At 40.9% G+C, this 16,596-nt stretch overlaps 2 protein-coding genes across 11 annotated transcripts; both read left to right on the top strand.

The window, feature by feature from the left end:
* Positions 1-66: 66 nt before the first annotated feature.
* Positions 67-3,646, top strand: ran (RAN, member RAS oncogene family). 2 transcript variants are annotated; one of them, XM_042074425.1, is made up of 7 exons: positions 67-196; positions 1,133-1,205; positions 1,320-1,404; positions 1,529-1,654; positions 1,776-1,963; positions 2,926-3,096; positions 3,197-3,646. In XM_042074425.1, the coding sequence occupies exons 2-7, from the start codon at positions 1,173-1,175 to the stop codon at positions 3,239-3,241; spliced, it is 648 nt and encodes a 215-aa protein (XP_041930359.1). In that variant the 5' UTR covers positions 67-196; positions 1,133-1,172; the 3' UTR covers positions 3,242-3,646. The 2 variants fall into 2 exon arrangements, with proteins under 2 accessions (XP_041930359.1, XP_041930360.1); XM_042074426.1 differs by lacking the exon at positions 67-196 and adding an exon at positions 483-507.
* A 1,201-nt stretch (positions 3,647-4,847) lies between these two features.
* stx3a (syntaxin 3A) lies at positions 4,848-16,548 on the top strand. 9 transcript variants are annotated; one of them, XM_042073631.1, is made up of 12 exons: positions 4,848-5,330; positions 8,401-8,478; positions 9,086-9,185; positions 9,515-9,589; positions 10,209-10,279; positions 10,382-10,490; positions 10,713-10,786; positions 11,414-11,548; positions 12,259-12,369; positions 12,837-13,122; positions 15,775-15,866; positions 16,054-16,548. In XM_042073631.1, the coding sequence occupies exons 1-12, from the start codon at positions 5,301-5,303 to the stop codon at positions 16,129-16,131; spliced, it is 1,239 nt and encodes a 412-aa protein (XP_041929565.1). In that variant the 5' UTR covers positions 4,848-5,300; the 3' UTR covers positions 16,132-16,548. The 9 variants fall into 9 exon arrangements, with proteins under 9 accessions (XP_041929565.1, XP_041929567.1, XP_041929568.1 ...); XM_042073633.1 differs by lacking the exons at positions 15,775-15,866; positions 16,054-16,548 and adding exons at positions 13,420-13,526; positions 14,185-14,318 and having other exon boundaries at positions 4,850-5,330; XM_042073634.1 differs by lacking the exons at positions 15,775-15,866; positions 16,054-16,548 and adding an exon at positions 14,346-15,317 and having other exon boundaries at positions 4,851-5,330; positions 12,837-12,947.
* Positions 16,549-16,596: the final 48 nt, after the last annotated feature.

The following is a 16,596-nucleotide window of genomic DNA, read 5'->3' as shown; positions in this document are numbered from 1 at the left end:
ACAATGAATAGTGTTCTCCTACCAAGGATAAAGGGTGTTATTCCAGCTATTACCACCAAGAGTCACCCTCGAACTGACAATTTGGAGAGGAAAATTTTAAGTCACGTGAAAAGGGCGGAAACATATAGCCAGTTGACCCACGCTGAATCCCGCGTGGACGTCGCCATTTGCTCTTTTCCTATCACTTCAGCGCCGGGTAAGTGCGGAACATAAGTGCTGATGTAACATTTGTCGTAATTCATTGATAAGTTGGATTTATGTGATGAGTATAAAGCTCTAGAAACTTCCCAGGTCGCATTTAGCGTAGCTTTGTTGTGGGTGTTGCTTATTTATTGGGTATACAAAGTTTGGGGCATCTTAACGTGCTAGGAAATTTCATGCTATCGTGGTGGCTAGCTAACGCTACCATTACAGTGGGTGCTACTTGCTAGTCTTTAGGCCCTAGCTAATTTGTTAGCTACCTGGGTTTTCCCTCGTTTTGTCTGCTTGGATTGTCGTGCATTGTTGGTAAGGTGTTATTGTTCATTGCATATGTGTTTCTGGGTCATCATATTTATGTACAGTAGTATGTAGGTCTTAATTGGAATATATAATAGTGACGCCGTTTGTGGGCGATTTGCGAGGGAAGATATTTCGGTGCTGGACAGGTTTTGTTCCAGTCGAAGCTAGAAAAGTGCGGCAGTGCAACATGGCGTTTTGCCATCCAACAGCGCTATGGATCGAGATGCTAACATCGATGCCTAATAGTTGATTCAAAATGGCCCAGACTTTCTATGCTGTTAACTCAATGTATGCATGGTGTTAACGTTACCTAGTGCTGGGTATGATTCTTAATTTTTATGGAGGCTCTGTTTTCGGACGGTGCATTTATGGAAGAGGAATCTTGTGTTGAAACGTAACTTAGCGCGCTAGTCAACTTAACAATCACTCTGACGCTAACATTAGCTAGCTAGCAACTTTTGTTAGTTATGCTATGTAGGCCCTAACAATGATGCGGAGATTTTTTTTAAGCCATGCGGTTCATGCAGAAAACCAGCAATAAAGCTTGGATCCGCTGTCAACGGTGACTTTATCATGAAGCAAGATAGGGAGGACACTATCTTTGTTAACCCTCCCGCCTTCTGTCTCACAGACCGACACACTGCGACACGCAGAGCAATCGTCAGACAACCATGGCAGAAACCGAACCTCAAGTCCAGTTTAAGGTAAGACGATGGAAGTGATGCGTAACTTTTGGGGATCACTCTTTGAGATGCCGTCATTGCGATCAGTCGACGTGATGGAGTGAAGTCTCACTGTCCCTTCTCCCTTGTCCACAGCTCGTGTTGGTGGGTGATGGTGGTACCGGAAAGACTACATTTGTGAAGAGACATTTGACGGGGGAGTTCGAAAAGAAATATGTCGGTGAGTAGTGACGAATGTCTCGGAAGGAACACTTCTAGAACGTTTGCATCAATTACCATTGAGTTCAGTGGGTGGGTATACTTGTGTGATCATAGTGTGTGTGTGCGATTCCTTCTTTGTTTAGCCACTCTTGGGGTGGAGGTTCATCCTTTGGTCTTCCACACTAATAGAGGAGCCATAAAGTATAATGTCTGGGACACAGCTGGTCAGGAAAAGTTTGGAGGCCTCAGAGATGGGTATTACATTCAAGGTAGGTGTTTATTGTTCATACCTTTACATTTTGATCTAATTTAATCTGGCTATCCAATATACTGCAATTATTCTTGAGACATTTCTTGCTTCGCCCTACTAATCTCTTTGTGTATCTCCAGCTCAGTGTGCGATCATCATGTTTGATGTCACATCTCGAGTGACCTACAAGAACGTGCCCAACTGGCATCGTGATTTGGTCCGTGTCTGTGAAAACATTCCCATTGTGCTTTGTGGCAACAAGGTGGACATCAAAGACAGAAAAGTGAAGGCCAAGAGCATTGTCTTTCACCGCAAGAAGAATCTGCAGGTAACCTGTCAACACTGTAATCTTGTAATTGTGAGTGTATGTATTTTTAGTCTGTTTTTGACACACCCAGCTTGGTGGTGTTCAATATTTTTCTTGATGGGAGTCCCAGTATCTATCAGGAGTCTTGATGTTTGACCTTAATGTTAGCAAAGGTTTTTAAAGGAACAGCACATTTTTGGGAAAACATCTTATTTGCCATCTACCCCAGATTAGATAATTTCTCTTCTTTTTTCTGTGCATGCAATTACTCAGTTTGACACCATAAGCCAATCGTAGTATATTTTAGTGCAAGTGGGTTGTTTTTGTTTCCTTTTTGCTATAGGATAACTTGAATAACCCACTTTAAGTGAATTATGCTAAGCTAGGCCAACAGTGTCAGAGTTGCTGCACGCACACAGAAGAGAAGGGAAAGCTGCATCTTATCAAACTCTGGGGTAGATGGCAAAACAAGCTATTTTCCCAGAGTTTGAAATGGAAGCTTTGAGCTTTTCTGTTTCAAGTAACCTCATACTCATTGCTTAAGGCTGATGCACACTTTTCTGACTGTATACACTGGATGCTTTAAACCTGTGGTAAACTTTTAAATTAGGTGAGCAGGAAAAGCCTGTTGTCTGTCGGTCCAGCACTATAGAATGTTAAGTACTTTTGCACACCTCCCTGGGACGGATGCGTCGGAGAAGGCCCACAGGGTCACCAATATCAAAAAAAGTAGCAAGCTCCCGCACACTCTTCATTTGCAATTTTAACTTTAACTTGCAACGTTTCGGACCATCAGGCAATTCTATGCATTCCACAGCTTTACAAATTGCCTGTAGTGGTGGGCTCAAAGCTTTACTAAAGATAACTAGTTGATATTCCCTGACTAACCAGACTGGCTTAGTGTTTGGCTGGCTTCTGTTCCTCGTACTCTGTCTATCAATAGTTTGTGTTGATATACTTCCATTGCTTCTCTTCCCCTCCAGTACTACGACATATCTGCAAAGAGTAATTACAACTTCGAGAAGCCCTTCCTCTGGCTGGCGCGGAAGTTGATCGGCGACCCCAACCTGGAGTTTGTGGAGATGCCTGCTCTGGCGCCACCTGAAATCGCCATGGACCCCTCACTTGCTGCACAGTATGAGCATGACCTTAAAGTGAGTATTGGTCACGGTTGCACTGCACTGCACATAGCCATAGCTGCACTGTTTGGATGGAGTTTCTGACCTTTGTCTTTGTCCCCTGTCCCCTCTGCAGGTGGCATCAGAAACAGCTCTGCCAGATGAGGATGATGATCTTTAACATGTGACTCTTGTACTCTCTCTCTTGCCATTGGTGGCCAGAAGTCATCAGGCTCTTCAGTGGCGACAGAGTTTGCCCCCCCCTCCTCTTCCCTGCCCCTTTTACTGTAAAATCCCAATGCAGATTATTTTTATTTTTCAACTTTTTTCGTTTTTGTTTTTGTGTTTCAAAATGAAAAAAGTGAATTTGTGTGGTTCTCGGAATTCAGTGTAGACTCGCTAACAGTAAAAACACCAATGCGCGGACTTTACACATACATATGTACACAGACATGCACCCACTCAAATACACTAGTGTAAACGCTGGTAAAGGATGAGAGCTTTTCATGGTGTTATACAGAACTTAAACTCTGTAAGACTCCCAGCACTTAAGAGTTAAACTTTGAATAAAAACATTCTGAATACATTTGGCTTGCCTTTGTGATTTGGATGTGGTCCCTGTTATAGCTAATGCTTCATGCTGTCTCAATAAGGCATTGCTGGTGATGCAGCGAGGTGTAACATTGCTTTATTTTATTATTATTATTATTTTTTTTTTTTTTTTTTTGGTATGTCCTGTGAAACCTAGGTCTTGTATGTGTATAATGAGCATATGATTGTTTGTGTTTTTTTTTTTTTTTTTTTTTTTTGCTTTGCCTTTGAGTTGGAAAGAGCCATTGCAGCAACATTATACACTGTAACTGTACTCCGTCTACCCCTATGATGTCTGTATGTCTTAACATTTACTCATTGATTGAACTGATCCTCACTACATCTTGTGATCCCGTTGCAAAATATGATCAGAATTTTGGTCTGTACTAGTGAACACTAACATTTGTGGTTCAGTACTTAATTTAAAAAAGCCTGTCCTGCTAGTATATCAGTCATACATAAGTTGCCGATGGAAGGTCTACATGCTGTGGATCAGCCAGAGATGGGAGTGTTTTTTTGTTACCACTGAATTAGTTCAGCAGATGGCAGCATAGAGCCGTCAAAAAAGACGAGGGCTGGGCACAGCTATCTAGGTGATCCCCACAATAGAAATGCCAATTATTGCCAGAAAGCGTTACATTGTTATTTTTGACAGGATGTGCAATGCATGTGTGGTTCATAAATGATGCGTTGGGCCGAATCGCGGATATAAAAAGTGCATACAATTCTGAAGATGCGTGTTTTGCATTAATGTTACATGTACAAGACGTATGGAGGTCTATGAAGAGAATTTTCCTCTAATTAATTTGTTTTTTGGGGTTTATTGATAGAACAAATAACTTGCCAATACGATTGGAAACCGCACCATAGCATAATCCTGAAATAATTCATACCTCACGCCATCTTTACTCAGTGGATTAAAGTCTTGTAAATAACTTTACCCCAATTTAACAGACTTCTTTCATTAGTTGTGACCGTCTGACACAAGTACCACTTACGTGAATTGCCCTATGTATTTCGGAGTAGCCTGGGCGATATTATTGATCCTGGTCTGTGTGTGGGTGTGTTAGAGAGACGAGTGGATATTACTGCGATGGTGAAATGACAGGTGGATATCGCCCCTTTAAGATCTTGCATACACAGACAGGTAGCCAAACCCTTTGCAGGGCGAGGCCCCTTGTCAAACAAGTGCTTAAGTGTTGTCGAGGGGAGCACTGAGCATGCGTGAAGTGAAAAGTGCGTTTTAGAATGATTACTGCGAAAAAGAGATAGGGAGGGAGAGAACGGGGGAAGAGATTAAGCGGACTGCACACAACTGTTGTCTTAATCCTCTGAGCGGATAGATTTAGCAAAAAAGGAAAAACGGCCCTGGAACGCAGCAGCCATATTGTATGGAATATTCCTGGAGTATTTTGTTCCCACTTTTATGCCTGAAGCCCGTTCTCAAACTTCAACCACGGCGTCTTGGGGAGCATATTTGAACTCTGGCAGCGGGACCTGTTACCGCTAGCTATTAAACTGGCTGCCGATTTCAACGTAGCATACTGACATTGCGCAGGTTTTGGTGCGAGCCACTGCCTGTCAGTTTTTACAAATATATTAACTTATTTTATTTTGCATATTTTTTAGCGTAGTTGGTTGTTTCAGACATGAAGGACCGATTGGAGCAACTCAAAGCGGTGAGTTTATAATCATGGATTGATAGCCTGCTGGACAGTCATTTGATATTAGCCTACACTCTCAACATATTGTCTTATTTGAACACGGTTGTAGAGCAGTTGTAGAACTCGGTGAGTGGCCTATACTTTTAACGTGACAAACTTTGGCTTAACGACTTCAGCAAGACCCAGAAGTTAAATTACGTCATTCCCAAGCCGAGAAGTCGACCTTGGCAAGGCAGAGGTGGTCAAGGCGACTCGGGGGTGTTTGAGAACGCGATTACTATGGTATCACATGTTCTGTGGCAGGTAGCCTGTTTGAACGTAGGCCTATGTTTTAAACAAAAGTAGGGAACGTATTTCAAATTTCTTTAGGAAATGACAATGGGACTGACTTCAATATAGTGTCTGTGGTTACTAGGCTCACTGTAGGTGCCAACTCGATAGTCCCTTGGAGTGGAACCCGCTCGCTGACAGATGATTCTCTCAGCTGATCGCGTGGATGATTGTTGGAGACTGGGGGATGGGTCAGGATGGGATCTTGTGAGCAGGATATTGTGAAATCTCTTTCCCAGTTTCTGACAGTCTGTCACAGACAGAATCCATTACAAAGATGTAAATGCTATTTATGTGTGCGTAAATTCCTAAGCCTAAAGGCCACTAGAATATTGGCCTTCTATAGGACATGGACAGGGTAGTCAAAGGGTTAGGCTACTACATCATCACAGCTCTCCTGAGCAGCTGTAGATGAAAGGTAGGATATTTAAACTGAAAGAACCAGGATGCAGAGAGATTATTGCTGGGAGAGTGTCTCTCTCTCTCTCTCTCTCTCTCTCTCTCTCTCTCTCTCTCTCTCTCTCTGAACCAGCCTGGATTTATTACCATAGTGACCCACTATTGACTGTGTGTTTTTTCTTACCTGAAGCCAAAGGTAATCCTGGAAGGGAAGTATGTTAGGCCACTGCACTGTGAGCGTCACCCTTTTTAGCATAGTTTCAGTCAGACCTAGTTTACATCACAGATATGAGTCAGTCAGTCAAAAACATGAATGTTATTGTTTTTGTGTCTACAGTAATGTATTTAAATGTATTCATATTAGTTCATATTAGGTCTAAAGGCTGTATATTATTACTTTCCTCTGCACTTTAACACATAGAAGTGGGTGGTGAGGGGTTAAAAGATAGCAAGGGCAGCCTACTTTAAAGGTGGCACTAAAACTCTCCAATTTCTGCATAAAACAGTAGGCCTACAGTTACTTTGCTCAATTTGCTGACTGACTAACACCTGTATGTGGTTTAAGGAACTTTGTTTGACTTCTCTGGGCTTGTTTGAGGAGGATTTGAAAAGCATTGTGCAGAGTTCTCCCTAGTTCTCGTTACCCCCCCCCCCCCCTCCTCTTGTTGAATGTTTAACTACCTGGTGGGGCAACTTGTTTTGTTTCCTAGTGTTTCTTATGGTTCTTGAAGGAGCATGCGACACACACACACACACACACACACACACACGTATACTGTGGCTGTCAGAGATGGTTTTAGCAAACAGCAGACTTGTTGCACCGTTGGTTGTGATCATGGTTGTGCGAGGAAGAAAATAGTTAGTGTCTCTGTTTTCTGTGTCAGTTTCTTTAGTCCACCTGTAGTGTAATAACTAATAGGTTTGATTGGATGTAATAGTTGTAGTACTATCATTTGTAATAGGGTAACATTGCAATATCAATTAGATTTTCAGTGTTTTATTCTTGGCTGTCATCGTTGGTTTCACAGATCATGACAGTCACACATTTACGTTCGCAAAGGATGTGTCACAGTTTTGTGGTTCAACTGCCAAACAGTCTCTGTGCTTCCCTCTGTCTCTCTCGTCCTTAACTAAATGATGGAACAACTAAGAACTGTACATGTCATCCAACTGCCTCAGAGCTTCCACTGGGGAAGCTGGCGTGGTGTAGACATATGTATTGTCTGCCTAGCTTATGGGGACTCTGTTAAGGTGTTACGTAGGGGGAAAGCTTCTCATGCAAATGATGGGCATGTATTTGATAGGCAAACTGACGTGTAAAAGGTTCATGACACTTTTGACTGAAGGGCCTAGTTCAGTTTTTACATAACTGGTCTGAGCAATGAGATTGTCAGTGAAGGAGGGCTCGTGTCTAAAAGCGTTAATAGAAAGTTGAGCTGACTTACAGTATATCTCTGATCGGACGGCATCCTGTGTGGGCTCATCATGGTTGTTTATGCCACAAACACACTTCAGCCTAGTTGCAGCCTTGCAAGTTATTTTTGAAACACCATGGTAGATTGAATTACAACTAAAAAAGTGGTGTCATTGAGCTCTCACCAAGTTTGAAATATCTAGTATGTTTTTTTCTTTATGGTTCTTAGCATATACACTTTTGTCCAAAGTGATCTACAATGACAGGAAAATGAATTAGTTTGAAATAAGGTAAACTGATAGGCCACATCTTGTATAATGTGTGCATGTTTTACTATGTGTATATGTGTTCAGCAGGAACATTTACCATATGACCAGCTGTCTTTATGGACTTGTAACTTGGGGGGAGTGAACTTTTTAACCCTAGCTTTTAGCACAGAGAGCACAGGAAGACACGAGACAGGGCCTTGCTCAGCCAAAACTAACGCGTCACAGGTCAGGTGCTTTCAGTGATGAGTGTGCTGATGAGTGTGTTGCAAAGGACTCCCATAAAAGATAATTTGAAGCCTTCGATGATTTGAAACCTTATATATGAGAATATATGACTTTAAAAACAGCTGAGGTAGTGGGATTGTGGAACAGCCTTATAATAAACTGTGTAGTTGGAGGAATGCTTGCAATAGGTGGAACCTGAATATTTGTGCGTGCAACCTTAGAAGCAATCATAAAAAGTATGTTATGTATGAGAAATAATGAAAACTGTCACAGTGTAGTATATTAACTCTTAACCTGGCATTTAAGTGTGTCTACTCTTGTGCACTGTAATTCCTAGTGCCCTCAACTAGGCCAATGACCACCTTGATGTGCATTACAGAATGATCAGGGAACACACAGCTAACAGAAAGTGCCATGGGTCAATGGGTATCATGTGTTTTTTCCTCAGACGTGTGACACTGATGATGCAGATGATGTGGAGATTGCTGTGGACAATGCAGCGTTTATGGACGAGTTCTTTTCCCAGGTTTGTGTTTTTGTGGATTTGTGTTGGGCAAAGTCATTGATTTAATGAAAGTTCCTTATGCGTTAATTGGAGTGTGGTTGAGGTGAGGGCCACTGAGCATGAGGGACATACTACATCACAACAAATGAGAGAAAAGTGACTGGAAAAAATGGGTCTTCCATAGTTATTGGTCTTCAAAATAATTTGTAATAAGGTTTTAATATAAAAACATACAAAATATTAAAACTAAGCCCCTAAATGGACAGCAATTGCAAAATATTGCAGAAAATATTAAGAAATCAGAATCACAAAATGTACATTGAAGTTTTTACTTTTATGAATCATGATTGTCCATGGCATCACAATAATTACCATTTAATAAACGTATAATGGTTACTTGGTATGTATTAGGCATAAAAAAGTGGCGTTTACATTCTATAAATTGTGTGATATAAAGAATTTGCAATGTCATTTCACATGAGATAACTCCGCAGTTTGCTCACATTGAGATATTCTTCTTCATCTATGCAGATATGAGTGTGTTCTGCTGCATCTTGAACACAATGTTGTGGAATTGCATCACAAGATTATTTCTCCCCTCACTAACATCAGTGTCTTTATGTTTCAGATTGAAGACATCAGGGGTAGCATTGACAAGATTGATGAAAATGTTGTTGAAGTGAAGAAGCTTTACTCAGTTATACTCTCCGCTCCCACATCAGAACAGAGTAAGATGCACATACATTGCATACTGTTGGAAACCAAAACACCAGTTTGGTTTCCCTTGGTTATTTGAACTTCCCCGTCCAAACCTCTGGGTGCACACGGTGAACCCAGTCATTTCCCAGTCTGTAAATGTTATCATCCAGTTCAGTCAGCTTCTGCACTCAACTTCCTGGAAAATGTGCCATGGTGTAGATGAAGGGAATTGGCATGGTTTGGGAGTAAAGGAAATGATATTTATTTAAAGAACAATGTGTGCTTATGTAAAGCTAATGTAAACACTAGGGGCTGTATACTGTATTTGATTTTCACATTATTTCTCTCCCCCTTCCAGAAACACAAGATGACCTCGAGGCTATCACAAACGACATTAAAAAGATGGCTAACAATGCCCGAAACAAACTTAAGAGTAAGTGCACAGCACCCTTCCCCACAACTAAATAAAGGAAGTTCAACTACAGCAGTTTACAACCTTGACCATAAACGGCATCCCTCATTTAGTAGAGGACATTATACAATAAGCATTGTATTATTGTCAATATTTGATCAGTATCAAGATCAGTATCACCTGTACTCAAAACTCAGTGCAAGCCAAAAGATGTGAGGAGAGACAGGGATTTCCCTGGTTAAACCACAGGGCACCCACTACACATCATCCGTTCAACAGACAGTAATATTAGCAATAGCACACACCAAACACATTGTTGGTGTTTAATATTGCAAACAAGTGTTTAATATAGCAAGGAATATAGTACAGAAGTGGAAATGCCTACAGTACCAATACACGTGTGCATGGAATGCTTTTAAACTCTGTTTGGGAAAGTCCTTGAGAAGTTTTGTTAAAAGTGTCCTTGACCTATGAATTAAAATTACTGATGAAGATTGTGGACTGGTGATTGAACATGGACCAATCAACTGAAGAAGCTGAATTGTTATGTAGGCTACTGTGTAAATAGTATACTGTATATGTTGAATGTTTTACATTTAAATGCCCTACATCTTTAAGATTGTTGTGTTAATCTCTTCAGCCATTGAGAGGAATTTGGAAACGGACCAAGAAGAAAGGGTGTCTGCTGATATGAGGATACGCAAGTCACAGGTGGGCTACTGATTCCCTTATCTCCATCAGCCATAAGAAGTGGCAAACACATTGTCATCACTGAACAGGACAGTAATCTAACCATGCCTCCTCCGTCTGCAGCATGCTGTTCTATCACGGAAGTTTGTCGAAGTGATGACGAAGTACAACGAGGCTCAGGTGGATTTCAGAGAGAGGAGTAAAGGACGTATCCAGAGGCAGCTAGAGATCAGTGTGTATACACACACACACACACACACACACACACACACACAGTCATGTGGTCAAATGCATTGAAACACTCATGCATTAATGTGGTTGTGGACACAGGAACAATACTCAGCCTTATCAGTGATCCGTTTCCTACTTCCTAATTTTCTTATTCCTCTTTCACTTGTCACCATAATGGCGTGATCTCTCTCAGTCTCTATATCTCTCTCTCTCTCTCCCTCAGCTGGTAAAGCCACCACTGATGATGAGTTGGAGGAGATGTTGGAGAGTGGAAATGCAGCAGTCTTCACTGCAGGGGTAAAGTTTGAATGGTTTACAGTGTTTAACTGCAGTGTACAAATTAAAGTATTTATTAAAGAGTAACATCATGGGCAAATCCATAACATTTGTAGCACCCTTTTCTTGAAAGGAAAATTGAGTTATCTTTTCTTATTGTGCATAAAAAACATTCATACACTTTGTCCTTGACATTTGCTACAGTTGAATCAGTTTGTCACTAGTGGCACTAGGTGGGTTTACATGGACACTTTTAATTCGATTAGAATGGGAATAGTGGCTCAATTGGAGTAAAAATGACACATGAACACCTTGATCAGAATAAAACTGCCAATCTGATTAGAATTTGAATTGGAATGAAAGGGATGTGTATTCCATTCTTATTCCAATTGAACATCCATGTATATGGTCAATTGGGTTGCCTGCTGTAGCTTCTCGAGTAAAAGCAAAATAGCAACGGCTATTCCAATCAAAGATTCTAGAGCGGAATAGAACATACTCCATATAAACAGATAACACACAATGTTCATTCTGAATAGTTTATTCGGAATGACAAAAAAACTGTCCATGTTAACGGGGCTACTGTGTTTGTCTCCTAACTATTTGCATTTCATTTTTAATATTTATCTTTTTCTTGTATGTGTGTAGATTGTAGATTCCAACATGTCTAAGCAGGCTCTGAGTGAGATTGAGGCACGACATAAGGACATTGTGCGCCTGGAGAGCAGCATTAAGGAGCTGCATGACATGTTTGTAGACATCGCCATGCTAGTAGAGAGCCAGGTACACTCACCTTCTCTTTGCTCCTCCTTCTTCAGTCATCTCCATATTAATTCATTTATCTTTCATCAATCAATCTGTCTGCATTCTCTTTTTTTCCCCCTCTCCTCTCCCCATATTCCTCTGCATTCCTTTCATTTCTCTTCACTCACTTCCCTCTTTTGACTGTCCTGTCCTGCACTCGTTCTGCATTCCTCTTTGTTTCTTTTTCGTCTTTCTCTGTTTCCCCCCTTATTCCTCAGCCCTCTTTTCTTTTCAAGACGTGCTATTCATCTTATCTGTTGCATTGGCTGTGGGCTCCTGAGCTTTTATTGCTGTGGTGGTCACATTTTCATCCAAACCCTTGAAAGTGAGTGGTCAGATGATTGGACATATGTTTTCTGTCTCTGGATTTCTTCCATATCAGTCCATTCAAACCCTCATTCTGTCTGTCAAAGGCATTATATACTAGTCAATATTTGTTGACATCATTTGGATATTTTTATTGAGGGATTTAATTAGCTTTACGATTGATTTCATGCAATCTGAGGGAAAGTACACAATAAGGTAAGGCAAAACAAACTGACAATCTTTCTGTGCATTTTATTTTTTATTGACATTTTGTGATTGTGTCTGTGTATAAGTGTATTTGTATGTACTGTTTTTGTGGCGTAGTGCATGTTTATTTTGCTGTGAGAATTGTAAATAATGACATTGAATCTGTGTATTTTCAGGGAGATGTTATAGACAACATTGAGGTGAATGTATCCAAATCAGTGGATCACATAGAAGTGGCAAAATCTGAGACCAAAAAAGCAGTTAGGTATCAGAGCAAAGCTAGAAAGGTATGTAAACATCTCTGTATTTATCTGTATGTTGTAGATTAAGACATGCTATGTTTCCTACTGACCTCTCTTTCTCTCTTGCACTATCTGTCTTTCATGTTACCAGCTCTTCTTGTTCACAGCTTTGAGGATTTAGGTGTAATATCCTGTTAGTCACTTCTCTTTTTTTAAACCGAAGCAGTGTTTCTGCCTTCAATAAATGCACCCACAAGAAGCCTCATACACATTCACAGAAGTACACATGCAGGTATACAGATAGTTGCATGCTTCCCCAAACTGTGCTGCTCCGTTTCAGCTCTTTAATGAGAAATGTGTGCCTTCTTCTTTTTCTTCTTCTGGTTCCTCTGTGTCCACTTGCGCTTCTCTCCTCTCTGTCTCTCCATATTGCTCTTTCTTTGGTCCTCTCTGTCTTTCTGTCTTTACTTGCCCGTGACTCTCATACTGCTGGTCCACCCGGCCGTGGTCAGGGTGGCATCATTGACCGGATTGAGAGCAATGTGGACCAGTCGGTGGGCTTTGTGGACAGGGCTGTGGCAGACACCAAAAAGGCTGCCAAGTACCAGCAGGAGGCGCGGCGTGTGAGTTGCTCAGTGGAGAACGGTTCCATTCCCAAAGACCCAGCATTAAAACCCTCGTTGCTCCCTTTTCTCCTGCTCTTCCTGCCTTCTCTTGTTTTGCCGAACCTCTCCTCAGCTTTCTTCTCCTCTCCTAATCGCCTGATCCTTGTTAACAGATGGATGTTGCCTCCTTGTGGTGAGACCTGGTTACTACCTTTACACACGTTTCACAGACATCCACAGTTCACCCTTACATACAGACAACTCATTGCATCTGTCTGCCTTTCATTTTCATGTGTTTGCCATAGGTGTGTTTGTGCATCAGTCCACTTACAAGGTTATCTCTACTCGGTGAGAATGTTTAACTGACAGATGAATATCTCATCTGATAATATAGGGTTGTCCCACAGTCTGACCTCAAAGGCAGGAGTGCTATTTGTTTTACACAATTGCTGGAAATAACCACAGCTGCGTTGGTGTGTTTGTCTTCCAGAAAACAATAATTATAGTGTGTGTTGTGGTGGTGATTCTGGCCATCGTGGCTCTGATAATTGGCCTGTCTGTGGGCCTCAAGCAAGCCTAAGTACAGCAGAATGTTGAGTAAGTCTTCGTCACGCCTGCCATTTTATCAGCGGTGCAGGGTGTTTACAGCTGTGTTTTGTCTAGGCCACGGGTGTGCCTCTGTGTGGGTAAAGGATTTGAGCTTGTCTTTGGAGTGGGGTTGCATGTTCAGTGGTGTGTTTGCTTACATGTTTCATTTGCGCAGGTTCAAGCTGGTTGGGCCATCATGTAGTCCTAGACGGGAATGTAATTTTTGGGGTTTTTTATTTGTAATTTTTAATGTGTCCTTTCGTTGTACTTTGGGGTTGTCTGTTTTTGTTAATTTACTTTGGGAATATACTATACAGGGTTTTCTTTGGTTGACCTGTTACCCTCAACGAGTTTGTGAATTTTCACAATCCTCATATTTGCTCTGCTCAGAGTGTTGATGAACCAGTGAATAACTGAACTCCAGTTGTATTGAACAGCTGTCTGTGGAATAACACAAGGATCAACTAGCTAGCATACTGGCAAAACCTGTTTTTATAAGTTCATCCAGCAGTCTAGGTGGAGCAAACATGTTTACTTTTCCCATCCTTTTACTTCTGAGTTCCTATGGGTGAAGGATAGAGGTGCCTCTGTGGTTTTGATAGATCAGCACTAGAACAAGGGTATGTTCCATACGCACTGACTCTCTGTTTCCTACTCCTCTTTGTAGAAGAAGATCATTTTGGTCGTGGTCTGTGCTGTGCTGGCTGTCATAATCATCAGCATCATCATCTCACAAACAGTCTGAGGATATACTCCCACCTTCCTGTTATCTCAGCAACTCCTTCATTTCATCCTCACATCACTCCTCTGCATTCACAAGTCACAAAGGAAGGGAAAGAGGAGTTCTCTCCCAGGCTTTGTCACAGACATGAGCCCTCCCCTCCCCTCCCACCACTGCTGACTAATGGAATGTCTGCATGGTGAGGGAACGTGTAGCTGCTATGGAAACCAGTCTTTGAAGCTGCTCATGAACTTGATTAGAGGGACATAGGGGATAAATGCATTTTTTTTTTTTTTTAAACTTGAAAACTGTCTTACACGACATTGGATGTGAAAATTGGATCATGGGTTAACAAGAGAGCATTCAGGGGTTATCCAGGTGAGTAAAACAAAAGAAAAGGAAGACTTAAGTTATCTTGTCCGCAAAATTTCAATCTTAACTGGGACTGAACTCTCTGACTGACTTCCCTTGACTCTTTTAAGTTTAAACCAAACTTAAGTTTTTTGCCAAAGAAGCATTTCACCTGTTATTTTTTAAGAAGTAAAAACAATGTTATATTTTTATTTTAAAGGTAGCCTGCACTCCTTATTTAACACCGTGAAAACACACTCATTTTAAATTCCTTGAACATTTCGAGACCAAAGGTGACCGGCTCACCAGTGATTCTCATATTAGCGGGATCTTGTCGTGGCTGTGTGAAAAAAGTGTTGCCCACTGACGTGAAATAAATGGGACTAAATGACTCTAGACTGCCACAGGGGGGCAAGGTTGGGGCGTAGATTTTGGTGGGTAAATTGGTGTTCTTTCCATAACGTACACTGTTCCAAAAATATGATTACATGTGAAACTAAAAGAGTGGTTGTCTTCTTTAGACTTTAGTGGCTGATCTCAGAATAGAGGGTGATTTTGTCCTTGATTGGCTCTGCAGAACCCAAAGTATAAATGAACAAACAATGCCCCCCTGGTATCCCTCTTCATATAAGGGATTTGTAAGATGATGAATGTGATATTAAATTGTATATGTCTGTGAATGCCAAAGATTTTAACTGAGTAATAAAAGATGTTATATTTTTAAATTACTGGTTGTTGTTTTTTTGCTAAACTTTAGGTTAAACCATAGTCTTGTAAAAAAGATCAGAATTAGGAAACGCAAAATAATCTTGATAGAACTTCTGCTGCACTAATGCTGCCCTTAAGAGTTGTTCCTCAGACCTCATTTTTACATTTTTCCTTAACGTTTGTGTGCAAACTGCCATTCATATCATATTACCCCTCATCAATCCAAAGATATCCCCAATCATGATCCCAGATCATTACTTGGAACCAAAGGATGAGTCTTACCTGTTTCCCTATCAGACACAAGACACAGCTCACAGTATACTCTCTCCTGCAATTTACCCTGTTCTCGCTCTCCTGATTTCCCCTCCAACCTAAATATGTTGTGGAACCGAGAACTGGATCATATTGCCAATATCTTGATTATAGAACAAATGCACATTTCTTTGTGGGTCTCTCTCTTTCTCTTTTTCCCTGTAGAAAAAAATGATGATTATGCTTTGTTGTTTAATTCTTGGGATTGTTGGCTTTGCCTATATCTACAGCTTCATTTCATAAAGAAGAAACTACAGGTATTTAAAATTCATATCAGAAGTTGACTGCACATTTGGTCGTTTTTATATCCGAATTACTTGTTCTATTATGTTTTTGAGCATTAATAATTTATGACTAAACATTGACAATTACAGAACAAGAACAAACGTTTGCAATTAGTTTGACACTAACGTTTGCTTGCCTAATTTCTCTCTCTCTCTCCAGGAAAGAAACAAATCGCTCGGTGTCTCCATGATCTGTCAAGTCCAAATCACTAGGTTACTTTCTTCCCCCAGTGTGTAGTAGCAGATGTTTTGTAGTCTTGTGTTTAATTGAGATGGGTTGCCTGGAACCTTTTCTCTCACGTCTCCTTGAGGAGACCCCCATAATTAGTTTTTTGTAAAGCATTATAATAAATAAAACATGTGCATCGGTTGTAGTCTTCAACGTGCACATTTTTCGACCAACGTTAACACAATTCACAATTTTCCATACCTTGCCATAATTATAGATTCCCGAGTAGCCATCATAGCCATATAAAGATTTCTGCATGTGTGAATGTGTTGTTTCTGGTGCGTTTAACTGTAATCTATCGTCTGTACAGTCGTAATTTATTTGTGTTGGTGTCTCTCCTGTGAGCGAGACATTTTTTTCTGCGGTGTGGTGGCGTGTCAGTGCATGTTATGTAATAAAATATTCATTCGCAAGGCTGCAAATGCACAGCAATAAATCCTGCGTTGTCTTATTTGTTCCTCGTTTCCCGAGAAG

The sequence above is a fragment of the Alosa sapidissima genome, chromosome 20 (assembly GCF_018492685.1).
Source record: "Alosa sapidissima isolate fAloSap1 chromosome 20, fAloSap1.pri, whole genome shotgun sequence".
In the NCBI taxonomy this organism is placed as follows: domain Eukaryota; kingdom Metazoa; phylum Chordata; class Actinopteri; order Clupeiformes; family Clupeidae; genus Alosa; species Alosa sapidissima.
This window is presented reverse-complemented; position numbering and strand designations above follow the sequence as displayed.

Coding starts and splice junctions, on each gene's coding strand:
- ran (XM_042074425.1), top strand. CDS start 1,173: ATGGCAGAAACCGAACCTCAAGTCCAGTTTAAG. Junction 1,206..1,319: donor AACCTCAAGTCCAGTTTAAG/GTAAGACGATGG, acceptor CCTTGTCCACAG/CTCGTGTTGGTGGGTGATGG. Junction 1,655..1,775: donor AGATGGGTATTACATTCAAG/GTAGGTGTTTAT, acceptor GTGTATCTCCAG/CTCAGTGTGCGATCATCATG.
- stx3a (XM_042073630.1), top strand. CDS start 5,301: ATGAAGGACCGATTGGAGCAACTCAAAGCG. Junction 12,370..12,836: donor ATCAGAGCAAAGCTAGAAAG/GTATGTAAACAT, acceptor GGCCGTGGTCAG/GGTGGCATCATTGACCGGAT. Junction 13,123..14,184: donor ATGGATGTTGCCTCCTTGTG/GTGAGACCTGGT, acceptor TCCTCTTTGTAG/AAGAAGATCATTTTGGTCGT.